At 41.8% G+C, this 27,469-nt stretch overlaps 1 protein-coding gene across 9 annotated transcripts in view; it reads right to left on the reverse strand.

Annotated features, from left to right (window-relative positions):
* Positions 1 to 26,731, reverse strand: part of LOC129828613 (histone acetyltransferase KAT6B-like) — a 102,094-nt gene extending 75,363 nt beyond the window's left edge. For 2 of the 9 annotated variants that reach the window (XM_055889691.1, XM_055889686.1), the window contains exons 1-3: positions 26,388 to 26,731; positions 22,779 to 23,720; positions 5,941 to 6,049 (exon numbers count right to left, since the gene is read on the reverse strand). In XM_055889691.1, coding sequence (XP_055745666.1) covers positions 5,941 to 6,049; positions 22,779 to 23,477 — 808 coding nt within the window. In that variant the 5' untranslated portion in view covers positions 23,478 to 23,720; positions 26,388 to 26,731. Of the gene's footprint in view, positions 1 to 5,940; positions 6,050 to 22,778; positions 23,721 to 25,012; positions 25,366 to 26,387 lie in introns of those variants that run through there. The other 7 variants (XM_055889694.1, XM_055889692.1, XM_055889688.1 and 4 more) reach the window with 6 other exon arrangements.
* Positions 26,732 to 27,469: the final 738 nt, after the last annotated feature.

The following is a 27,469-nucleotide window of genomic DNA, read 5'->3' on the forward strand; positions in this document are numbered from 1 at the left end:
TCGACGAGTCGGCGAAAGTCAACATCACCCACGACAGAACGGTTGATTGTCAATGGCAATGAATTCCATAATGGATTTCACCTTTGAGTTGTCTTGCTGAAATGTTTCTTACTCTTTGAATAATTGAATAACCAATGCTTTTAACAGACAAGCTGTCTTCATCAGGGTATCATTACGTCCTGTAACTACGTTTTATGGGTATGCACGTCAGCTTTGACATCGGTTTTTCCCACAATCGGCATTAAATATCGGGCCGATACCGATGATGACATTTTTTTGCCAATATCGTCCGATTCCGATATGTTCACCGATATATCGTGCATCCCTAATCACACGTCAGTCATAACGTGGCTAATAGGCTCGTTTATCTATTCATGTAACTATTTATTTAGGAAACAAAGCCCGGAGCCTAGCTAACTAGCTGCTGGAAGACTGGGTGAGTGGACAACCCCCCCCATATATTTTCACTTTGGCTACAGATAGAGATGCAAGTGTCATTTGGTTAGAAAGAAATGTGAGTCGCTTTGATAGCTAGCTATGCTGAACTTGAATAACTCTTACCAACAGTTAGCATAGCTCTTAGTTTTCAATAAAAATGTATTTGTCATCGATCGAATGGGCGGGCAAGCAGGCAAGTTCCCATTCAGTTGTCAAAACGTGGGCTAGTATTCCATTGTTTATCAGTGCAATTTTTGACATTGTACATTTGGTTGTTGATCTTATAGGCAACTGAGAAAGAGGTAGCCTACCTGTTCACAGTTGTTAGATAATTAGGACTGTAAAGTTCCCAAATGTGCAAGGACTTCTGTAATACTTATGTAACAGTATAGCTTCCGTCCCTCTACCTGGGCTCGAACCAGGGACCCTCTGCCCACATTGACAACAGCCACCCTCAAAGCCTTGTTACCCATCTCTCCACAAAAACTCTTGCTGAGCAAGGGGAACAACTACTTCAAGGTCTCGGAGCGAGTGACGTCACCGATTGAAACGCTATTAGCGCGCACCCCGCTAACTAGCTAGCCATTTCACATCGGTTACACTTACATATTTGCAGAAATCCATTCAGGTGTATTTTGTGGCTTTTGGAGAACCCTTTCTAATGATCTAACGTAGCACTGTTGCTACTGCCTGTAAATACACAGTCCAGATCAAAGTTAATGATGGAATGCCCATATGGCAAATGTCTTATTTGCATATAGGCCTAGTGTAGCTCTGATTGGCTATGGCGCACCGGTCTGTGTAGTCTGGGTCAGGACAAGGCTGACATGTCTTTACTAGGTTTTATTTACGGCAACGTGTATTTGTTTACTGCAATGTCTATTAAATTGTCCAAACGCACAGCCGCTTTCCCACTCTATGAAAGTATAAAAACTTTCAAATGACCATATGTACTCACCTGTCAGAAAATGTGAAAGAAAAGACACCATTCTTCCTGAGGGTGTAAATGAATCCGATTATAATAAGATTTCATGTTGCTAAAACACTGTCAATTCCACTTTAAATATTAACATTTTGCATCATCAACGATGTTGAGCAGCGGGTACTTGGGTGTGTATGGGTCCGCAGACCTCTTTTTTTCCCCACAAGCTGAGTCTAAAAAAAAAAAAAGTATGATCAAACATCTGAGCAGTTAATTAAAGATAATTTGATCTTAATGAGGCAGAAACAGTAGCAGCACTCATTCTAATGGGGGCCCATCCATGAAAGTCATTTAAAAAGCGTGACTCCTCTCTCACCCGTCTCCCTCTCATGGCTGTACAACAGCTGTTTTACACCCAGAACACAATCTGTGTACACTACAAAGCGGTTAATGAAAAACCACTTCAACGTTACTTAGTCAAATTTGAGCTATATAAAATGTCACTGGGAGAACAGTTCCTTAAACAATACACTCCTTAGCAGATTGCATTTTATGTAGGGCTAGCAGCAGCAAATTTTGTTTGGAACAAAAGAACAGTAAATGAAAATGCCACTAATCTACAGCTGTGGTAAATGGATGACCTTTGATCCCCTTGCTCGCTCTCATCGCTGCCTGGCGTGTTCTCAGAGTGCTGGTGCATCCCGATTCAGAGAGCTACGAGCTCCATTCACTCAACGACTTGAGTGATTAAAAAAAAAAATGAAAAAAGGCACTTAAACAGAATCTGCTTTCCTCAGTCCATCATGGGTCAGTACCGATTTTGATCCCTCAACTATCCAATTTTAACAATGTTCCTCTAATAAGTTCTTAAAAGAAGAAGTGTTTAGCCTAAAGCAGTAGAACATAATGCTGCAGGTGGAATATGGCATCGGTCCCAACAGCACTAGAGTTGCTACCATCTCAGGGTATACCCCCCCCCCCCCCCCCTCTCACTGTTTAAACCACAGACTCACAAATTGCAGATTGACCTTGAAACCATCTCTGCTACCTCGAGCTACATACAGCCTGGCTCAGTCAGCCTACGTTGTTTTGTGGAGGTTTGGATCTCGAGAGGGATTCCCCCTGTCATTCTGTGGCTTCATCCCTAATGAGGCACCCTATTCCCTATATAGTGCACTACTTTTGACCAGGACCCATAGGACACTATGTAGGGAATAGGGTGCAGTTTGGGATTCAGACAGTGACTGAGTACGGTTCGTGGGTACTTGCGTTCTAAGTAATAGGCTGACTGGGTATGCCCAAATAGGTTTTATAGTATGTGAAAAATGCCAGGATGTCATGCTCATTTTAACCTTTCATCTAGTAGAATTCCCTGCAGAAGAGAATCATATTTTTAGACCCACGTGTTCTTGACAACAGCTGATAATGAGAAGGGCTAATGTGATAAGGTGTAATGAATGACAGGAAACAACACAACTGCTCATTAGATGATCTATTCTCAGTATGGGTGAGCCTAGTATGTTTGTTTATTTAACTAGGCAAGTCAGTTAAGAACAAATTCTTATTTACAATGACGGCCTACCAGAAAGGCAAAAGGCCTCCTGCGGGGGCCTGGGATTAAAAATACAAAAAGGACAACACACACATCACGACAAGAGAGACACCGGAACACTACATAAAGAGATACCTAAGACAACACAGCATGACAACAGCACAACACAGCATGGCAGCAGCACAACACAACATGGCAGCAGCACAACACAGCATGGCAGCAGCACAACACAACATGGCAGCAGCACAACACAACAGAAGCACATGACAACATGGCAGCAGCACAACACAACATGGCAGCAGCACAACACAACATGGCAGCAGCACAACAGAAGCACATGACAACATGGCAGCAGCACAACACAGCATGGCAGCAGCACAACACAACATGGCAGCAGCACAACAGAAGCACATGACAACATGGCAGCAGCACAACACAGCATGGCAGCAGCACAACACAACATGGCAGCAGCACAACACAACATGGCAGCAGCACAACACAGCATGGCAGCAGCACAACACAGCATGGCAGCAGCACAACACAACATGGCAGCAGCACAACAGAAGCACATGACAACATGGCAGCAGCACAACACAGCATGGCAGCAGCACAACACAACAGAAGCACATGACAACATGGCAGCAGCACAACACAACAGAAGCACATGACAACATGGCAGCAGCACAACACAACATGGCAGCAGCACAACACAGCATGGCAGCAGCACAACACAGCATGGCAGCAGCACAACACAACATGGCAGCAGCACAACACAACATGGCAGCAGCACAACACAACATGGCAGCAGCACAACACAACATGGCAGCAGCACAACACAACATGGCAGCAGCACAACACAACAGCAGCACATGACAACATGGCAGCAGCACAACACAACATGGCAGCAGCACAACAGAAGCACATGACAACATGGCAGCAGCACAACACAACATGGCAGCAGCACAACACAACATGGCAGCAGCACAACACAACAGCAGCACATGACAACATGGCAGCAACACAACATGGCAGCAACACAACATGGCGGCAGCACAGCAGCAGCACAGCACAACATGGCAGCAGCACAAACATGGTACAAACATTGTTAGGCACAGGCAACAGCACAAAGGGCAACAAGATAGAGACAACAATACATCACACAAAGCAGCCACAACTGTCAGTAAGAGTGTCTATGATTGAGTCTTTGAATGAAGAGATGGAGATTAAACTGTCCAGTTTGAGTGTTTTTTGCAGCTCGTTCCAGTCGCTGGCTGCAGCGAACTGAAAAGAGGAGCGACCCAGGGATGTGTGTGCTTTGGGGAACTTTAACAGAATGTGACTAGCAAAACTGCCGTTGTATGTGGAGGATGAGTAGATATCTCAGATAGGGGGGAGTGAGGCCAAAGAAGGTTTTATAAATAAGCATCAACAAGTGTGTCTTGCATCAGGTATACCGAGATGGCCAGTTTACAGAGGAGTATAGAGTGCAGTGACGTGTCCTATATGGAGCATTGGTGGCAAATCTGATGGCCGAAAGGTAAAGAACATCTAGTCGCTCGAGAGCACCCTTGCCTGCCGATCTATTAATCTAGCATGGGTAGGATGGTAATCTGAATCATGGTTCGTTTGGCAGCTGGGGTGAGAGGAGCGATTACGATAGAGGAAACCAAGTCTAGATTTAACCTTAGGCTATAGCTTGGATATGTGTTGATAGAAGGTCAGTGTACCGTCTAGCCATACTCCCAATTACTTGTATGAGTTGACTACCTCAAGCTCTAAACCCTCAGAGGTAGTAATCACGCCTGTGGGGAGAGAGGCATTCTTCTTACCAAACCACATGACCTTTGTTTTGGAGGTGTTCAGAACAAGGTTAAGGGCAGAGCAAGCTTGTTGGATACTAAGAACGCTTTGTTGTAGAGCGTTTAACACAAAATACAGGGAGGGACAAACTGAGTATAAGACTATTATGTGCACATAAATGGATGAGAGAGCTTCCTACTGCCTGAGCTATGTGGAGAAGAGCATGGGGCCTAGGATCAAGCCTTGGGGTACACCCTTGGTGACAGCAGTGGCTAAGACAGCAGATGTTCTGACTTAATACACTGCACTCTTGAGAGCGGTAGTTAGCAAACCAGGCCAGTGACCCCTCAGAGACAGCAATACTCCTTAGCCGGCCCACAAAAATGGAATGGTCTACCATATCAAAAGCTTTGGCCAAGTCAACAAAAATACACTGCTTAGAATCAAGGGCAATGATGACATGATTTAGGACTTTTTAGGTTGCAGTGACATCATTAACCTGAGCAGAATTCAGATTGCATACCAGAGAGAATACTATAGACATCAAGAAAACCAGTCAGTTGATTATTCACAAGTTTTGATAAACAGGGCAAGATAGAAATTGGCCTATAACAGTTAGGATCAGCTTGATCTCCCCTTATTTTTATTTATTTAACTAGGCAAGTCAGTTAAGAACAAATTCTGATTTACAATGACAGCCTACACCGGCTAAACCCGGACGACGCTGGGCCATGGGACTCCCCAATCACGGCCGGTTGTGATACAGCCTTTAAATAAAGGACGCACCGTGGCTGCCTTCCAAGCACTGGAAACCTCCCCACAGAGGAGAAACAGGTTAAAAAAAAGAGATAAGCTCAGTGATGTTGTGTTGATTTAGTTACATTTTTACTAAATAGTAAATTATAAATAGTATGTAGTACTATTAGTACACAGACCGACTAGGATATGGCCAGTTTGTTGGAGGAAATCAATTTGAGTACGGTAAGGCGCAAAATAATCACTAAGCTTGATTACATTACGAGTAGCATAGTTATGTGGGATGCAAGGTGATTTACATCAGTTATTCTGTGTAGTCTGACTGCCAGGTAGTGAGATGTTAAAACACGTACATCTTGTATAGTGGACCGATGCTCTCTAGGTAACAGAGATATGGTGGATCTGTAACTAGGCCAGCCCAGTACAGCTCGGTCCACTTCAGCTCAGTAGTGTAAAAAGAATATGAACTTACCACTGCTTCCACAGTCTGCACAGGACAGAAGCTCCTCTGACCTCTTGTCCCGATTGGACTCTTTCGTTCCCAAACAGAAACTGCATATTGGGATGGGGTCAGCGCGTAGCTGGGGAGAGAAACACGAACTGCATATTGGGATGGGGTCAGTAGAAAGTGTCAGAATGGACGAGGAGAAGCATGATATGCGGTAAATAATATCTGTATTCTCTGGCATGCTGTATGAAAGACAAACGATGTTATAATGGATGCCAAGTCATCCTGCTGCGGATGTGACTAAAACCCATCTTTTCCGTGTACTCTTTGTACAGAGGTACTCTACCGTAATATATGTAAAAGACTGGCCTTTATCCATTCAATCATATGAAAGGGGGATGTGATCATCTGAAAAAGTGAGTTTAAAAAAAAGGGGCTTAATCCAATTAAGAAAGCTTTACACTACAGTTAGACAGGATCTCAAATCAATGGGCTTTATTGGCATGGGAAACATGTTTATAAATAGATAAAAAGTGAAAAACAGTCAAAACACACAAAAGTTTCCCAAAGAGACTTTATATTATGGCTTTGTATCTCTCTCTCTCACTGCAAAGAGTCTAGGACCTCTATAACAGGGGGGGGGGGGGGGTCAGGGGAAGGCCCTAAAAATGGTCAAAGACTCCAGCCACCCAGGTCATAGACTCTCTCCGCACAGCAAGCAGTCTGGAACCAACATGACATGGAACAGTTTCTACCCCGAAGCCATAAGACTGCTAAATAGTTAGTTAAATAGTTAACCAATAGCTACCCGGACTATATGCATTGAGCCTTTTGACTGATCACATACACTGCTGCTACTGTTTATCATCTATCCTGTTGCCTCGTCACTCTATCCCTCAATACAGAGCATTCAGAAAGTATTCAGACACATTGACTTTTTACATTTTTGTTACATTACAGCCTTATTCTAAAATATATTAAATAACATCTCAATCTACACATAATACCCCATAATGACAAAGCGAAAACAGTTTTAGAAATGTTTGCAAATTTATTTACAAAAATTAAAAAATGACGAAAAAGTATTTGACTTTAAATTGAGCTCAGGTGCATCCTGTTTCCATTGATCATCCTTGAGATGTTTCTACAACTTGATTGGAGTCCACCTGTGGTAAATTCAATTGATTGGACATGATTTGAAAGGCACACACCTGTCTATATAAAAAGGTCCCACAGTTGACAGTGCATGTCAGAGCAAAAACCAAGCCATGAGGTCGAAGGAATTGTCCGTAGAGACAGAATTGTGCTGAGGCACAGATCTGGGGAAGGGTACCAAAACATTTCTGCAGCATTGAAGCTCCCCAAGAACACAGTGGCCTCCATCATTCTTAAATGGAAGAAGTTTGGAACCACCAAGACTCTTCCTAGAGCTGGCCACCCGGCCAACCTGAGCAATCAGGGGAGAAGGAACTTGGTCAGGGAGGTGACCAAGAACCTGATGGTCACTGACAGAGCTCCAGAGTTCCTCTATGGAGATGGGAGAACCTTCCAGAAGGACAACAATCCCTGCAGCACTCCCACCAATCAGGCCTTTATGGTAGAGTGGCCAGACGGAAGCCACTCCTCAGTAAAAGGCACATGACAGTCCGCTTGGAGTTTGCCAAATGGCACCTCCTGGATCAAGATCCCTGTTGCCGGAATTGTTTTGTGCGTCCCCCAAAAACTTTGAATAACATATTTTTTAGATAGAGCCCCTTTGTGTGCACTTCCGGTAATACCGTCAACCCCGGTATGCTACTGAAACGGTATGAACATCTGCATACCGCCCAACCCTAAATATCAGCTTGCCTCAGTCTACGTTAAGACAATAACTCTTGAATGAATGCTATAGTGCTGATTTTTATATTTCACCTTTATTTAACCAGGTGCTTCATTCTTGTAGCTACACCACATTTTCATCAACTCTTCAACAAACTATTATAGTTGAATAGGATATTATAAACTGAGTGGTTCGAGCCCTGAACACCGATTGTCTGTGGAATATCAGACGGTATACCACGTGTATGACTATTTTTATTTTTTATTTAATGCTTTAATTACGTTGGTAAACAGTTTATTATAGCATTAAGTCACCTCGGGGGTTTGTGATATATAGCCAATATACCACGGCTAAGGGCTGTATCCAGGCGTGACGCAACGTGGCTTACGAACAGCCATTAGTGGTGGAATATTAGCCATTTACCGCATCTCCTCAGGCCTTATTGCTTAAATTTGCCACTTGGCGGATATGCCAATCATCCAAAGTGACTTACAGTATGGTACAGGGAGTGCATATTTAGTATGAGTATCGATCACCACGGGAACTGAACTCACGACCTTGGCTAGACGGGCATCATGTCATTGTGAAAAATGGGTCGCAGAAAGTAGAAACAGGAAGTTGCTCTATCAAACAGGCTCTGTCCTTTAAACTAGTTCAAATCAGCTGTCGGTCTCTAGTACGTAGGCCTATCTAGCCTAAATAGGATGGACATTTGCATTTGATCACAATAGAGTTGATGTCGGAAGTTCACATACACTTAGGTTGGAGTCATTAACCTGTTGGGGATGGGGGCGCTGTTTAGACTATTTATGCTAATGTGGCTAATTTTTTAAACGGCTTCCCACAAAATCCTTGATCGTACAATATGCATATTATTATTATTATTGGATAGAAAACAGTCTATAGTTTCTATAGGAGTTGAAATTTTGTCTCTAAGTGGAACAGAGCCCATTCTACAGCAATTTCCCTGACATGGAGTCAGATTTGAGAAACGTTGGCCACTTTTCTGAAGTCATTTAAAAGGGCTCTGTCGTTGCTATGACTATACGGACACTTCTTACGTCTTCCCCTGGATGCCTTTACGTGATGACGATTCCAACGGGCTCGATTGCTCGTTCACAGGCCCTACAAATGAAAAAAACCTTTAGCTAGCAAGTCTTTTCTTGCTGCGTAACGCGCGTGGAAGACACCGACCCTCTCCTGTTCCAAGCGTTAGTTTAGCCTGTTATATTTCTCCGGTCATCTTTTCACTCGTTATAGGAGTTACAAACATCACAAAGTAGTTAATTTAAAGCGTTTTATAGCAATTTATATCCGTTTAGTGCGATTTTGGGACATTTATTTTTGCAACGATGTGAAAAGTTGGAAACGCTTTTCAGTTCATCCCGAACGTAGTTGACATTTCCACATGGCAAGAGGACAGCTTTCCACCAAAAGACGATTTCTCCCAAGAAAGGATCCTTTGCCCAAGATACTGATGGAAGAACAGCTCAAGGTAGGACATTTTTATTATGATAAATCGTGTTTCTGTCGAAACATTTTAGTGGCTTAGGACGCCATGTTTTTTGACGTAGCTTCGCTTGGCGCAAACTGTATTGAAAAGTAAGGATAAATTAAAAAATGTAATAACGCAATTGTATTAAGAATTAAATTGTCTATCAATCCCTGTCCACCCTATATTTTTTAGTCACGTTTATGAGTATTTATGTATAAGAGTAGATCACTGTCTAAGTGGCGCAAGGACGTTTTCTTTACCAGCTTGTCTACATTTCACATTGTCTAACCATGATTTTGGTGGCTAAATATAAACATTTTCGATCAAACTGTATATGCATGTTGTAATGTGATGTTACAGGAGTGTCATCGGAAGAATTCTGAGAAGGTTAGTGAAAAAATTAATATCTTTTGGCGATGTTGACTTTTATCGCTCACTTTGGCTAGAATCAATGCTGGGCTGCTAATTGCTATGTGCTAAGCTAATATAACGATTTATTGTGTTTTCGCTGTAAGACACTTAGAAAATCTGAAATATTGTCTGTATTCACAGGATCTGTGTCTTTCGATTCGTGTATGCTGTGTATTTTTACGAAATGTTTGATGATTAGTAGTTAGGTAAACACGTTGCTCATTGTAATTATTCTAGTCCATTTGTGATGGTGGGTGCAATTGTAAACTATGCCATATACCTGAAATATGCACTTTTTTCTAACAAAACCTATCCCATACCATAAATATGTTATCAGACTGTCATCTAATGAGTTTTTTTGTTGGTTAGGGGCTATAAATATCTTAGTTTAGCCGAATTGGTGATGGCTACTGGTGTTGGTGGACAAATAAAAGATGGTGGATTATGCTAATGTGTTTTTAGGTAATAGATGTACATCTTTACATATTGTGTCTTCCCTGTAAAACATTTTAAAAATCGGAAATGTTGACTGGATTCATAAGATCTGTGTCTTTCATTAGCTGTATTGGACTTTAATGTGTGAAAGTTAAATATTTTAAAAAAATATTTTTTTTGAATTTCGCGGCACTGGTTTTTCAGTGGGGGGGGGGGGGGGGTGCCGCTAGCGCCACGCTGATCCTAGACAGGTTAAAACTCATTTTACAACCACTCCACACATTTCTTGTTAACGAACTATAGTTTTGGCAAGTCGGTTAGGACATCAAATTTGTGCATAACACAAGTAGTTTTTCCAACAATTGTTTACAGACAGATTATTTCACTGTATCACAATTCCAGTGGGTCAGAAGTTTGCATACACTAAGTTGACTGTGCCTTTAAAAAGCTTGGAAAATTCCAGAAAATTATTTAATGGCTTTAGAAGCCTCTGACAGGCTTATTGGCATCATTTGAGTCAATTGGAGGTGTACCTGTGGATGTATTTTAAGGCCTACCTTCAAACTCAGTGCCTCTTTGCTTGACATCATGGGAAAATCAAAAGAAATCAGCCAAGACCTCAGAAACAAATTTGTATACCTCCACAAGTCTGGTTTCATCCTTGGGAGCAATTTCCAAATGCCTGAAGGTACCACGTTCATCTGTACAAACACCATGGGACCATGCAGCCGTCATACCGCTAAGGAAGGAGACGCGCTCTGTCTCCTAGAGATGAACGTACTTTGGTGCGAAAAGTGCAAATCAATCCCAGAACAGCAAAGGACCTTGTGAAGATGCTGGAGGAAACAGGTACAAAAGTATCTATATCCACAGTAAAACGAGTCCTATATCGACATAACCTGAAAGGCTGCTCAGCAAGGAAGAAGCCACTGGGCTGTGGGTCTTCCAAATGGACAATGACCCCAAGCATACTTCCAAAGTTGTGGCAAAATGGCTTAAGGACAACAAAGTCAAGGTATTGGAGTGGCCATCACAAAGCCCTGACCTCAATCCTATAGAACATTTGTGGGCAGAACTGAAAAAGCCTGTGTGAGCAAGGAGGCCTACAAACCTGACTCAGTTACACCAGCTCTGTCAGGAGAAATGGGCCTAAATTCACCCAATTTATTGTGGGAAGCTTGTGGAAGGGTACCCGAAACGTTTGACGCAAGTTAAACAATTTAAAGGCAATGCTACCAAATACTAATTGACTGTATGCAAACTTCTGACCCACTGGGAATGTGATGAAAGAAATAAAAGCTGAAATAAATAATTCTCTACTATTATTCTGACATTTCACATTCTTACAATAAAGTGGTGATCCTAACTGACCTAAGACAGGGAATTTTTACTTGGATTAAATGTCAGCAATTGTGAAATACTGAGTTTAAATGCATTTGGCTAAGGTATACGTAAACTTCCGACTTCAACTGTATATCCCATCACAAAACTACTGTTTCCACCAAAGATGCAAATTAAGATTCAACTTCATGTTAAAGGCCATAGGTGTTTGGAGCATTTCTATTCAAACCACCAGAACCGTTCAAACCTCTTCCAAAATCAGCAGAACCGTTCAAACTCTAGTAAGTATCTAAATAGGCTGCTTCTTCTGCACTTGATCACAATAAATCATTCACAAGCATAGGCTACTTTACATCCCCTGTATCCCCCAAAGCTGCAAATTAAAGATTTAACTAGATGTGAAAGGCCTAGGTGTTTGGAACAAATAGTAATCTGCAGGGATGTTATAGTGAAATAGCTACAAGGGCCCAGCTTTTCATTGTGATAACTAAACAAATTGGCCAGTGGGACCACATGAAAAACAAAGGCATTGTTACGATAAGGATAGACCTTAGTTGACCTGTCTCAGGGACTAGCTAGAGATAGGACTCGCGTTTTAGGTAACCTGAGCATATGAGCCTTTTTAGAGGCGTTACATCACAGCTAACCTGAGCATATGAGCCTTTTTAGAGGCGTTACATCACAGCTAACCTGAGCATATGAGCCTTTTTAGAGGCGTTACATCACAGCTAACCTGAGCATATGAGCCTTTTTAGAGGCATTACATCACAGCTAACCTGAGCATATGAGCCTTTTTAGAGGCATTACATCACAGCTAACCTGAGCATATGAGCCTTTTTAGAGGCGTTACATCACAGCTAACCTGAGCATATGAGCCTTTTTAGAGGCGTTACATCACAGCTAACCTGAGCATATGAGCCTTTTTAGAGGCGTTACATCACAGCTAACCTGAGCATATGAGCCTTTTTAGAGGCGTTACATCACAGCTAACCTGAGCATATGAGCCTTTTTAGAGGCGTTACATCACAGCTAACCTGAGCATATGAGCCTTTTTAGAGGCGTTACATCACAGCTAACCTGAGCATATGAGCCTTTTTAGAGGCGTTACATCACAGCTAACCTGAGCATATGAGCCTTTTTAGAGGCGTTACATCACAGCTAACCTGAGCATATGAGCCTTTTTAGAGGCGTTACATCACAGCTAACCTGAGCATATGAGCCTAAGTTGATATAACAAGTGCAGTGCATCTGTAGTTGATATAGTCAAATCTCACAAGTTACATGGCACTTCAAAAAATGAATAAAAGTGAATATGGCTAACAAATAAAAAGTCTAGCCTGGTCCAGACTGGGCTTGTCATTGGAGATGTTTTACAGCAGGGAAAAGCTTGTGACTGGTGATTAAACCAAGAGAAATAAATACAAAACTCAAAGTGGAGCTCATCTGAAAAAGAACAGGAAAAAAATAAAAAATTAGACAGCTGAAGAAGATTCCGCTGATTGACTAGGGGATTCCAAATGAAGTACATTACAGGAAATTAGAGTGCTTGAAAGAGACACAGTCGTGTTCCGCAAAGGGGGGGGGGGGGGGGGGGGGGTTCTATTAGAACACTGCTGCTGTTCTAGAAGCCAGGCAGAGCTGCACTGAAGAACAGGTTACATAACAGTGAGGGGAGTGGAGAAAAAAAAACCCATCTCATTCCTTGCCTTTGTTCCTGCCAAACACTTTAGAATCTAATAAACTTTCACCCAAGAAATGCTCTTTTTCTAAGACTTTCTCATTTCCTATACCCACTAGTTATGAGTTGCAAGGACTAGGACATCCTTTTGAAATACACAGTGAACTAGAAGAGCTTAGTGATGTCACCACCAAAATAGCACGAGAGCAGTGTTAGTGTAAGTGTACAAAAGGAGACGGGCCTAGACATTTCAAATTAGGAGATCCTATTTTATTTTTTTATCAATATGCTTTTTATTACAGGACGACAGTGTCTTAACATTTGAGTTTCACTTGGGTCTGACCAGACACCGAAACCTGTCACTGCACAGTCGAGGGTGTTACTTCCTGATATTCATAATGAAACTGAAGGGTAGATAATGTCTCCAATAGTGGAATTTGCCATCTAGAATGGTTTGCTGTAGGCATGTTGGTAATGGGGTGCACATTGTGCTGAACGCAGAAGGGCTGCTGGGCCAGTGCTCGAGATGGCATGAGAGATGTTGGAAGAGCTATACGGCTGTTCAGCTCTCCCTCTAAGTTGTTAAAGCCTTTTATCTTGTCTCTCCCCTGTTGGGTTTGCTACATGTTTATTTTTTACTCTCTAACATAAATTGGTGGGGGTTTTCTTTTCCTTTAGCTTGTCTGATATCAAGCAAATCTAGTCGCTGTCCATGGCGGGTGTTCGCTAAGACCCTGCCTTCCAGAACCAATTTTAAAACCCCACCCGTTTCATTTTGGTTGTCAGCGGTTCATTTATAAAGTTCTGAGTGACGATTTTGTTTTGAGTTCTTGTTTGGGGAACGTAACAAAATGAGTTCTCATCCGGGATCTTGTTTCCCAGGAGTACGGTAGTCACTCTAAATCACCTACTCTGAAGCTCTATTGTGCCCATATGAGTGTTCAAAAAGCACTTTTGTGGTGGAGTTTGTCACTAACAACCACTCAGAGGCGTTCTAAGATTGGTATAAAAAATCTGTGGAAACTTGCATTAAAAACACTCACACTGATATGCAAGCATTTGTGGGGAACCATACCTGGGAAAAACTGGATAAAATGTACAGAAAGGAAGTAACAGCTCATCCTTGCAAAGCTTTATGAAAAGGGTCCTACGGGTAGTAGAGTACAGCCTGTAGACGTGCATCTGAGATGGAACTAAATGGCTCAATGGGCGCAACGGAGAATGGAGTTGGAGCATGTGTCATTTGTTTAAAAACCAGATAGAACTGGGAGGCCACCACAGCAACACTAGAACAAGAGGAACGCGCAGCCAGAGAACGTTAGTATTCCATTCCATTAAAAGAAATAAGAGATTTGATTGCACTTTGATTGAAGTCAAGTCATCCTGCACCGTCAAAAGAGTTAGATCTTGGTCGGAACAGCTGCCTTGTACCGCCTTTCAACGAAAAAGAAGGTGGACGTATATTTTACTCTGTTTGAGCGGATTGCCACATCTCTAAAATGTCCGTGAGATATCTGGTGACTGCTCCTTGTGGTAAAAGCTCAGAAAGTGTACGTCACTTCAGCTCATGACACTGATTAAAGCTGCTATCCTTCGGGCTTAATAGAGTTGGTCCCAGAGGCATACATACAACAGTTCCGTAAATAACGAAAAACAGAGTCGCGAAGTCCTGTTGAATTTGCAAGAGAATAAGCATGTCTTTTTTGATTGGTGGCGTGGTTCACGAGGTCAAGGCCATCGAGGATTGAAAAGAAGCTCATACTACTCGAGCAGTTTCAAGAATTGCCTTCATGAAAGAGTTGCTACCTACATTTACTCACTCTTGAGAAAGCTCAAGTCCTTGCAGATATGTTTTGTTATCCCTATGCAAAAAGCAATCCAGAAGTCACCCCCTACTGCAAAGATGCAAACTTTTTCTACAGTGCCCAAAGACAAGACATCGGCAGAAACCTGGTTCTTCGTATCCAGCAGTTTGTCATTTCCGCCATGAGAGAAAGGACAGTCTCTCAGTGTCCTGAATTGAAACAGAAAAATTAGGATAAGATTACTTTATTGGGAAATCGCACACAAGGTCTAAACAAAATCTGACTTCCATTTTTAACTCAACCCCCTCCGAAAAGACAGACCGTTTATTTATTTATATTTTTTTTATATCTGCTGCTGCGCATGTTGTGTATTTTGTGGAATTGCATTAGACATAGGGGGAAAATGTAATTTCCCCAGGTCATCACTTTATATTTTTGTGAAATGTGAAGCGTTCCCGGGACAGGCCCGGGATCCCGGTTACCCATGTTATAGGGAGTGTTTTTTTTATTTTTTATTTTGGTCGTGAGCAAACTGGTCCAACAAATAGATGCGTCTATATTTATTGTCTGGGGAAAAAATGGGGGAGGTGTTAGAGTTCTCTCATTAGCATGGGGTGCTGATTGGATCGTCAGTCTGTGTTGCTCCTGCCACAGGTTATATTTAACCCTGTACACTCGTGGGAATTGCCCCCCGACGCTCCCTGACTTTGGTGATCGCTACTAAAAAGAGGAAAAATGTACTTACTATGCCTGTGATGTGGTTGTCCAACCTAGTTAAGATGAATACACTAAGTGTAAGTCACTCTGGAAAATAGTGTCTGCTAAATGACTAAAATACACTGCTCAAAAAAATAAAGGGAACACTTAAACAACACAATGTAACTCCAAGTCAATCACACTTCTGTGAAATCAAACTGTCCACTTAGGAAGCAACACTGATTGACAATACATTTCACATCCTGTTGTGCAAATGGAATAGACAAAAGGTGGAAATTATAGGCAATTAGCAAGACACCTCCAATAAAGGAGTGATTCTGCAGGTGGTGACCACAGACCACTTCTCAGTTCCTATGCTTCCTGGCTGATGTTTTGGTCACTTTTGAATGCTGGCGGTGCTCTCACTCTAGTGGTAGCATGAGACAGAGTCTACAACCCACACAAGTGGCTCAGGTAGTGCAGTTCATCCAGGATGGCACATCAATGCGAGCTGTGGCAAAAAGGTTTGCTGTGTCTGTCAGCGTAGTGTCCAGAGCATGGAGGCGCTACCAGGAGACAGGCCAGTACATCAGGAGACATGGAGGAGGCCGTAGGAGGGCAACAACCCAGCAGCAGGACCGCTACCTCCGCCTGAGCTCTGATGTCATGTATGTTACTGTACAGCCACTGAGCTCTGACGTCATGTATGTTACTGTACAGCCACTGAGCTCTGACGTCATGTATGTTACTGTACAGCCACTGAGCTCTGACGTCATGTATGGCATGTTACTGTACAGCCACTGAGCTCTGACGTCATGTATGTTACTGTACAGCCACTGAGCTCTGACGTCATGTATAGCGTGTTACTGTACAGCCACTGAGCTCTGACGTCATGCATGTTACTGTACAGCCACTGAGCTCTGACGTCATGTGTGTTACTGTACAGCCACTGAGCTCTGACGTCATGTGTGTTACTGTACAGCCACTGAGCTCTGACGTCATGTATGTTACTGTACAGCCACTGAGCTCTGACGTCATGTATGTTACTGTACAGCCACTGAGCTCTGACGTCATGTATGTTACTGCACAGCCACTGAGCTCTGACGTCATGTATGTTACTGTACAGCCACTGAGCTCTGACGTCATGTATGGCATGTTACTGTACAGCCACTGAGCTCTGACGTCATGTATGTTACTGTACAGCCACTGAGCTCTGACGTCATGTATAGCGTGTTACTGTACAGCCACTGAGCTCTGACGTCATGCATGTTACTGTACAGCCACTGAGCTCTGACGTCATGTGTGTTACTGTACAGCCACTGAGCTCTGACGTCATGTGTGTTACTGTACAGCCACTGAGCTCTGACGTCATGTATGTTACTGTACAGCCACTGAGCTCTGACGTCATGTATGTTACTGTACAGCCACTGAGCTCTGACGTCATGTATGTTACTGCACAGCCACTGAGCTCTGACGTCATGTATGTTACTGTACAGCCACTGAGCTCTGACGTCATGTATAGCATGTTACTGTACAGCCACTGCGTTTATATTTAGGCGCTTGTCAATGTCCAAATCTGCCATTTTCAAACACTTATACGGGTAGGAGTGTTAACCTGTTGAGGCTGGGGGCGCTGTTGTCACTATTTATGCTAATCGTGTAATTTTTGAAACGGCTTCCCACAAAATTCTTGATCGTACAATATGCATATTATTATTATTATTGGATAGAAAACAGTCTATAGTTTCTATAGGAGTTGAAATTTTGTCTCTAAGTGGAACAGAACCCATTCTACAGCAATTTCCCTGACATGGAGTCAGATTTCAGAAATGTTGGCCCCTGATCTGGAGTCAGTTAAAAGGCCACAGTTATTGCTATGAGTATACGGACACTGCTTACGTCTTCCCCTGGATGCCTTTACGTGATGACGATTTGAATGGGGTCGATTGCGCGTTCACAGGCACTACAACTTAAAAAACCCTGAGGCTAGTCACTCTTTTGGAGCTGCGTCATGCGCCTGGAGGACACCGACCCCGCACCTGTTCCAAGCATTAGTGGAGGGAGTAATATTACTCTGGTCATGTTTCTACTCGTTATAGGAGTTAAAAACATCATAAGGTAGTTAATTTAAAGCGTTTTATAGCAATTTATATCCGTTTAGTGCGATTTTGGGACATTTATTTCTGAAACGCTGTGAATTGCTGGGCACGCTTCCAGTTCATCCCGAACGCAGTTGGCATTTCCACATGGCAAGAGGACAGCTTTCCACCAAAAGACGATTAGACCCAAGAAAGGATCCTTTGCCCAAGATACTGATGGAAGAACAGCTCAAAGTAGGACATTTTTATTATGATAAATCGTGTTTCCGTCGAAAAATGTTAGTGGCTTAGGACGCCATGTTTTTTGACGTAGCTTCGCTTGGCGCAAACTGTATTGAAAAGTAAGGATAATTTAAAAAATGTAATTCCGTGATTGTATTAAGAATTAAATTGTCTATCAATCCCTGTCCACCCTATATTTTTTAGTCACGTTTATGAGTATTTATGTATAAGAGTAGATCACTGTCTAATATGGCGCACGGACATTTTCTCACCAGCTGGGCTACATTTCACATTGTCTAACCATGATTTTGGTGGCTAAATATGCACATTTTCGAACAAACTGTATATGTATGTTGTAATGTGATGTTACAGGGGTGTCATCTGAAGAATTCTGAGAAGGTTAGTGAAAAAAATAATATATTTTGGCGATGTTGACATTATCGCTCACTTTGGCTAGAATCAATGCTGGGCTGCTATGTGCTATGCTAATATAACGATTTATTGTGTTTTCGCTGTAAGACACTTAGAAAATCTGAAATATTGTCTGTATTCACAGGATCTGTGTCTTTCGATTCGTGTATGCTGTGTATTTTTACGAAATGTTTGATGATTAGTAAGTAGGTAAACACGTTGCTCTATGTAGTTATTCTAGTCCATTTGTGACGGTGGGTGCAATTGTAACCTATGCCATCTACCTGAAATATGCACATTTTTCTAACAAAACCTATCCCATACCATAAATATGTTATCAGACTGTCATCTGATGAGTTTTTTTCTTGGTTAGGGGCTATAAATATCTTAGTTTAGCCGAATTGGTGATAGCTACTGGTGTTGGTGGACAAATAAGATGGTGGATTATGCTAATGTGTTTTTAGGTAATAGATTTACATCTTTACATATTGTGTCTTCCCTGTAAAACATTTTAAAAATCGGACATGTTGGCTGGATTCACAAGATCTGTGTCTTTCATTAGCTGTATTGGACTTTAATGTGTAAAAGTTAAATATTTAAAAAATAATTTTTTTTTGAATTTCGCGGCTCTGCCTTTTCAGTGGGGGTGGGGGGGGGACAGGTTAAGGGCTACGGCTGCTGGGCCAGTGCTTGAGATGGCATTAGAGATGTTGGAAAAGATACACAGCTGTGTAGTTCTTCCTCTAAGTTGTTAAAGGAAGTATTATCCTGTGTCTCCCCTGTTTGGTTTGTTGTTACTCCCTAACCTAAGTTGGTAGGGGTTCCCTTTCCTTCAGCTCGTCTCAAATCAGGAAATCGAGTGGGTTTCCATGGTGAGTGTGTGTTAAGACCCTACTTAGCAACACCTAGTCAGTTGTTTAAAGCAACAGAAAATGGTACACTTCCAATGCGTTGGCCTCCACTGTGAACTTCTCTTCCATTCTTACCCCTCCTGTTGTGTTTGTTTCATGTTCATTCATTCTGTGGTCCTAAAATGTCCACCCCATTATAGCTGATTATAAATCCATAATAATCCATATTATCACCTAACGTTGTGTTAGATCTTTTAAATCAACTTAAGTTCTTGTGAACATTACACATTTTGAACTTCTATTTGCTATTCATGGCTTGTAGGCCTCATTGACCTGAGCTCACACAACTCGTTTTGGAGTAAAACAAAAGCGTATGTATGGATTATTTTGACTATAACAAATACTCATATGAAACATATTTTGCTATTTATCACAGACTACGTTGTGTCAAAGTTTAACAAGGACTCTCTCTCTCCTCCTCACCAGTGTCATGATCGAAGATATGATCAAGAGCCTCACGTACAGTATATTGTTTGTGCTGCCACAGAATGAATTGTGAGAAAGGCCTCAAAAAAAGGATTATATACCAGAGCTGCGAGAAAAGTTCAACATAAAAAGAAACGTCCTCTCATGGTCAACTGCGTTTATTGCCAGCATACTTAACGAGATTCAACAACATACATGAACTGAACTAGTTCCACAGACATGTGACTAACAGAAATGGAATAATGTGTCTCTGAACAAATGGGGGGGGGGGGGTCAAAATCAAAAGTAACAGTCAGTATCTGGTATGGCCATCAGCTGCATTAAGTACTGCAGTGCATCTCCTCCTCATGGACTGCACCAGATTTAAAAGCCCTCACCCTTTGATCCAACAGGTCCCAGACGTATTCAATGGGATTGAGATCCGGGGTCTTCGCTGGCCTTGGCAGAACACTGACATTCCTGTCTTGCAGGAAATCATGCACAGAACGAGCGGTATGGCTGGTGGCATTGTCATGCTGGAGGGTCATGTCAGGATGAGCCTGCAGGAAGGGTACCACATGAGGGAGGAGGATGTCTTCCCTGTAACGCACAGCGTTGAGATTGCCTGCAATGACAACAAGCTCAGTCCGATGAGGCTGCGACACACCGTCCCAGACCATGACGGACCCTCCACCTCCAAATCGATCCCGCTCCAGAGTACAGGCCTCCATGTATCACTCATTCCTTCGACGACATACGCGAATCAGACCATCACCCTTGGTGAGACAAAACCTTGACTCATCAGTGAAGAGCACTTTTTGCCAGTCCTGTCTGGTCCAGCGACGGTGGGTTTGTGCCCATAGACGACGGTGTTGCTGGTGATGTCTGGTGAGGACCTGCCTTACAACAGGCTTACAAGCCCTCAGTGCAGCCTCTCTCAGCCTATTGAGGACAGTCTGAGCACTGATGGAAGGATTGTGCGTTCCTGGTGTAACTCGGGCAGTTGTTGTTGCCATCCTGTACCTGTCCCGCAGGTGTGATGTTCGGAAGTACCGATCCTGTGCAGGTGTTGTTACACCTGGTCTGCCACTGCGAGGACGATCAGCTGTCCGTCCTGTCTCCCTGTAGCGCTGTCTTAGGCACCTCACAGTACAGACATTTATGCAATTTATTGCCCTGGCCACATCTGCAATCCTCATGCCTCCTTGCAGCATGCCTAAGGCACGTTCATGCAAATGAGCAGGGACCCTGGGCATCTTTCTTTTGGTGTTTTTCAGAGTCAGTAGAAAGGCCTCTTTAGTGTCCTAAGTTTTCATAACTGTGACCTTAATTGCCTACCGTCTGTAAGCTGTTAGTGTCTTAACGACCGTTCCACAGGTATATGTTCATTCATTGTTTATGGTTCATTGAACAAGCATGGGAAAGAGTGTTTAAACCCTTTACAATGAAGATCTGTGAAGTTATTTGGATTTTTACTAATTATCTTTGAAAGACAGGGTCCTGAAAAAGGGATGTTTCTTTTTTTGCTGAGTTTATTATTGAAACAATGTTGCAATTGTTTGTGAGAATGCCAACAGGTGTAGTTCCCGTGGGGGAAAGATTCTATTGGGAAAAGGTTCCCGTAGGGGTTGCCATGGATGCCAAGAAGGGGAGTGAGGTGTGTGTGTGTGTGCGTGCGTGCGTGCGTGCGTGCGTGTTCAAACACACATGCATGTAGGGGTCTGGGAGAGGAAGTGTGTCCATCTGATAAATGGGCATGTGCCTGAACTCAATTTTATACACTAATTGTATTCTCACCCATTCATTCCTAATGACCGGTCATTTTTGACCAGGAACACCACAGGTGTACAAAAGGTAAATAAAAACACACAAAATGTAACGAAAATCATCCAAATGTATGTTGTGTGTTCAGATGCCCTGTGTGGACAAAGTCATGGAACCTGATGACAATCACATTAAATGTATTTTGTGTGTTCAGATGCCCTGTGTGGACAAAGTCATGGAACCTTATGACAATCACATTAAATGAACTGCATTTCTCAGAGAGAAAACTTCGGGTCCAATTCAACCGGAACAGGGCTAAGTACAAAACTATTGTCAATACAGTATTGTTCACCTGCAGCATGAGTTACTGCTGAGTGTCAGTGATGGAGCCACAATCTCTGCAGAGTGAAAAGCATACGTCTTGTCATAGTCAAGAAAAAACAATGAAGGATAAGAGGAAGTCTTTATGGCCCTATATCATAGGCTATACTGTATATCCCCAAGGCAACCCCCCCCCCCTCCTCCTGTGTTATCTGAAAGAACTTCAAAGCTACTGTCCGTTATTTACTCTCCGTCTATAATAACATAGTCCATCTATTCTGTCAAATACAAGCATGGCCAGTTAGTTACAAAGCATTTTCCTGAGCAGAGAAAATGTCAACAATGCTTAGTTCTCAAGTACACACTAAACTAGCAGCGAGATCTACTGCTGTGTTTCCAAGCAGCATTATTATATCACAACAGCTTGATTCAAGCCCACAGAGAGCTCCCCTATTCATCACAACAGTCAGCTATCATCCAATTGCATTCCTCAAGAGCAGCTTCATCACCCAGTACTTGAAGACTATTAGTGAGAGCCTCACAAGTCCTTAACTGAAACCAAATCTGACAGAAATGTTTTGAAATTATAAATATTGGTCAAACACAATAATCAAGTGTCTATTTAGCTGGCTAACGGGATAATATAATACAATTCCATTTAGCAGATGCTTTAATCCAAAATGACTTAGTCATGCTTACATTTATTTATTTTTTTACATATGGAAGGTCCCAGGAATTGAACCCACTATCCTAGAATTGCAAGCACAATGCTCAACCAACTGAGCTACAGAGGGAAAGGACAGAAACTATTATTTTGCCAGCGGGTGTGCCGATTGATCCATGACTAAAATAAACACGGCCTTTATAATATAAAAAATAAACTGCAGTGAAAGAAGGAGATAGAACATTAACATACGCGATAGCCTGAAAGGGATTCAGAGGCTATGGACTAGCATAGTGTATCTACAGTGAAAGAAGGGGATAGAGTATTATCAGCATAGACCACTAAAAACAGAGGAAGACAGGAGGCAAGTATCAGTATACTGTACCTGGTCTCTCTCATGTGGAAGAAGAGTGACACACAGAAGAGCCAATGGGGAAGCACTTGGACACCTCTGGCTCCTACCCTCAGCTCCATTAACCCCCTGGTTCAACCTGTAGCGCGGACCATCCTTTGCCAGCCGGCCGTTTTTGACCGCCCATTTAGCGGCCAGCCGTAACCTCTGCTGGAACCCTGGGTTGTCCTGGACATGTGATGGATCATCCTGGTTCCTTAGGTACCTCTGGATGTTCTTCAGAGAGGAACCACGGCTATCATTCAGACCCTCGATGGCCCTCCTCAGGACTTTATTCCAATCAACGTGGCGTAGGTCACTCGGCTTCCATATAGATCCTTTAGACGATGGAATAGAGAGGTTTGCACTTACAGGTTTGAGCGATGATGATGATGATGATGATGATGATAATAATAATCCTCTCCCAGGGTGATTGGGGTCTTTGTACGACACGTTCCCCTTATTGGTGACTTTGAGAATGGAACCATCATGAACACTTAAATCCAACTGTTCCAAAACGGTCCGCTTGTCCAATCTGTGTAAAGTAGCCACTGCATGACAAATCCGCTCGTCGGAAGGCCTCTGTTTTTGCCTTTTGATCTTCTGTATTGCTTCTAGAATCCACTCTGTATACAGAGGATTGGGAAGTTTCACCATGGTTAAATCGATGAGATTCAGGAAAAAATGACCCATAGAGATTCCCCCTTATTGTAAAACGTTTGGTACATCCAGCACATCTTGAAAAGGTCAAAAAAAAAGGTACGGTTCCACCTCGGCATCAATACATACAACCCTGCTGTAAATCCTCATCCAAGGTAGTAACTCACGTCACCTCACAAAAGACGACGAAAGTAGCCAGAACGTAAATTCCTTGAAGGTTGGGACAGTTACCAAACGACCTAGAACACAATTCCTTAAAATGAGGTCACACAATTCCTTAAAAGAAAAAAACACAATCATGAACAAGATCACAAGTCAAGAATAAGTAATACTGTAATCTAAAAATAAAATCAATAACAGAACCATCATTTTTACCCAGCACCTTTATTGTAGAGTATCAATGTACTAGGGCAAGCCTAACACACATTTTGTCAATAGTCACATTAGTCAAAGACCAGATTGCTTTGATGACTGGTAGCAATTTGTGAGGGATACGCCCTAGTCTACACTTGACACGTTGGATTAGTAGTATCTTACATTCTGAGACGTCACCATAACATTAGTTTAATACTGAGAAGCATTTACAAAACATAAAATGAAGATCAAAAACATTCTAGACAAACAGATGGGTTATAAAATCAGTTCAGACAGATTGAAGATTAAGACATTTTAGGGAGGTTAGGGAGAGGCTGATGTTATGTAAGGGCAATTCCACAGCGACTCAAATGTTTCACTTTAAAATGTAACAAACAAAATATATAGCAAAAAACAGACTATGCAAAATGTCTACTTTTATCAATTTCACACAGAAAATTAAATAAAAACCATTTACTTAATGAACAGCACAAACAGTCATTCTGTTATCAAATTTTACAATATGCACTGTTCTTGAGTGAAACTTGTTCAAAGTAGTCATTGTGCAGTTGTATGGTTTGTTTAACTTTGCAATCATTGGTTTTCGTTTGACATACATTTTAAAGTGAAAAATCAGTCTCAGTTTCACTTGTTGCCATGGAATTGCCCTTAATCCGTAGTCTGAGTCTGATAACATAATCCATTGATTGACATAATCTTTATTTTACCACAGAAACTACATCAGGTTAAGATTTATTAGTCATGACACACTGACTATAACCATCACGACAAGGGAGACGAAATGTAACCAGTTTAAATAGATGTTACAATTGTTCGTGATACCTTTATCTGTTAGAGGAATGTTTCATTGCAACATCGCCAGCTGACTGGGGTAACGTTAGGCTACTCTGTGGCGAAGTTAGTGTTTTCATCAATCATATTCTTTTCATATTAGTACCAAGTAGCGCAAGAAGGGCAATGGAGTTTGACTTTTTGCACGCGTGTTTGACAGCTTGGATACGTAACGAGCGACAAACAAGGATTTGTTCATTTTAGCAGTCGGCGAGAGCTTGAATGTCAACCGCACACCGTCAATTCATATCGTTGAGCTTTTTGACAGCTGCCGAGGGATGGTTACCGGAAATGTATGATGACAATTTTATGTTGAAATTAACATGAAACGCGAACGAGCGAGAAGATAATATGTAACAAACCTTGACTTGTATCAGTTGATTTGTAAGAAATTACAGTGCTGCCCCTGCATTACTGACGTGACCTAAACAGTCGCCATTTTGTTACAATGTTGTAGTTTACATAAATCCGACATGACGATGATTACAATCCAATGGAGTCTCATTAAACCTTACCTACACTAATGTACCCTCCCTAGCAACTTCAATATTGGCTGTGAAGACAAGATCCGATTTCTGGTTTGATAAAGTACATGTCAATCATTATAATATAATGTTGAGCTCAGTTTAGAAGGGACTGCGTTTGCTGCTTGATCTGTCACTAAACTTACTTGACCCGCCTTTTAAGGTGTCTTCTCCTATCATGGATTGATGTTTTATTTACCCAGAACACTTATCGTTTGAATAAATGAGTGCACTATAAGGACAATTTAAAAGGCATATATATATATAATTTATATGATCAGTCATTAACATAATAGTTATCACAGATTGTTGGCTAAATTAAGGATTTAGGCTATATTCAGTGTCAAACACCAGCCCACCTTTACTACGACTCCTTGAAACAATTGGTTACACTTGAAAATGATTTGGATCATTTTAGACTTTAATTGGTTGTTTGTTTTATCCATCATTTATTTGCAAACATGGTGAAGACTTGACTGCTGATTTAAAGCAGCAAGTTTTTAAAATGTTTGAAGGTGATAGGCTAGTATTGTGCTAGTGTTGTGTATGCTATCCGACACTTATTTTCCCACCATTAGAACCTGTACTTCTTTTTATTTTCCACTCTTGTGTAAACCCACTAAAGAAATAATTCACACAAACACCGATAAATAACTGTTTTCACTAACCTAAACTCACGTACCAAACGTGGGCTAAAGAATAAGTAGGGCAACCTATAAATAATCATTCGGGATTTCATATCCATCAAGCGGTAGAATTTCTCCACATAGCAGGAGCGCCTGCCTACATTAGGCTAACGTTAAAGCGATGATTAACATTCTACGTAAATCATGACAACACTTCTTATGGGGATTATTTTGCCCCTGCATTTCCAACTAGAAAACAAATGAGCACATGGGGGAAATTCCACATACAAACTAAGAAGTTGACCCTGGTAAGAGTAACACCGTCTTCACTGATCCTCAAGAATAAATGTAACCGATCGCTACAGTTTCGCGATCCATCCATTTCTCACTCGATTCGCGGGTCCATTCTCGTTTACACATTATTATTCGGTGATATACAGCCTCCTTGACATATAAATCGTTTACACAATGTACCGCCGCTGGGCGAGGAGGCAAAACAAATTACTCAAGTTTCATGCAAGGATGAACATGTAACCAGTGAGGGAAAAAGCATCGGCTAGCTACCGTAAATATTTGCTGGTAGTTACCTCAAGTTTTTTCTCAGATACAGTCCTCTTCATTATCAGGATGACGGAAACGACGATCGGATAGAAACACTCACAGTGGCACATCCATAGGGGGTTTTCCTTGTATGTTTTATCTCTAAAAGGATACACTAAAGGCTCGCGTTGAGACAGAGAGGACCGGATAACAACTAATTGAAAGGTTAATCTACATAGCAGCCTGTGACAAAGTGGTACCTCTCTCCCCCTTCTGCTTCTTCTTCTGCTTCTTCGTCTTCTTCTTCACTGTAGACATCCCCACTTCAGTCAGTGTAAACCGAGCGGACCGGCGCCCCTGTGTACCAGTAAGCGCTTCAACAATGATCATAGGCAAATGTAATGTCACTTTAACTTTAACACATTAAAATGTGCAGGAATGAGATGCCATGGTGCTGAGAAAAAAATGTGCAGTTTTATAATGCTATTCTACACATTTTGTCATGAGTCTGAGAGAAAATGCTGTATTTTTAAAGCTAATTCCCCACAATTCTACACACTGTGCCATGAGGTAGAGAGAAAATTGTGCTGTTTTATAGTTAATTTCATGCTATTCTTCACATTTTGCCATGGGGATGAGACAAAATATTGCAGTTTTTAAGCACATTTTGTGCAGTTTTATAATGCTGTTCTACACATTTTACCATGAGGCTGAAAGAAAATGTTGCAGTTTTAAAGTAACTGTCTAGTGAAAATCTCACTTTTAGAAGTTCCTATTCTGTTAACTCATACCCAAATAATGTTGTTGACTAATCCTATACTCTTATTTGTGGCCAAAGCATACATTGGAAGAAAAAATTATAAAGGCCATTCTACTGCCAATGTTGGCCTATGGAGATTGCATGGCGGTGTGCTCGATTTTATACACCTGTCAGCAACGGGTTTGGCTGAAATAGCCAAATCCCCTAATTTGAATGGGTGTCCACATACTTTAGGAATATACTGTCTATTTCATAGAAATCTGGAAACACTGGGCAGTTACTTTAAAGGTCGACTGCAAAGGCTGATTACAAAAACAACGTCTTTAAACTGTAGAACTGATGAATGCATCATCATACTAGGTAATTTAA

The sequence above is a fragment of the Salvelinus fontinalis genome, chromosome 30 (assembly GCF_029448725.1).
Source record: "Salvelinus fontinalis isolate EN_2023a chromosome 30, ASM2944872v1, whole genome shotgun sequence".
Classification (NCBI taxonomy): domain Eukaryota; kingdom Metazoa; phylum Chordata; class Actinopteri; order Salmoniformes; family Salmonidae; genus Salvelinus; species Salvelinus fontinalis.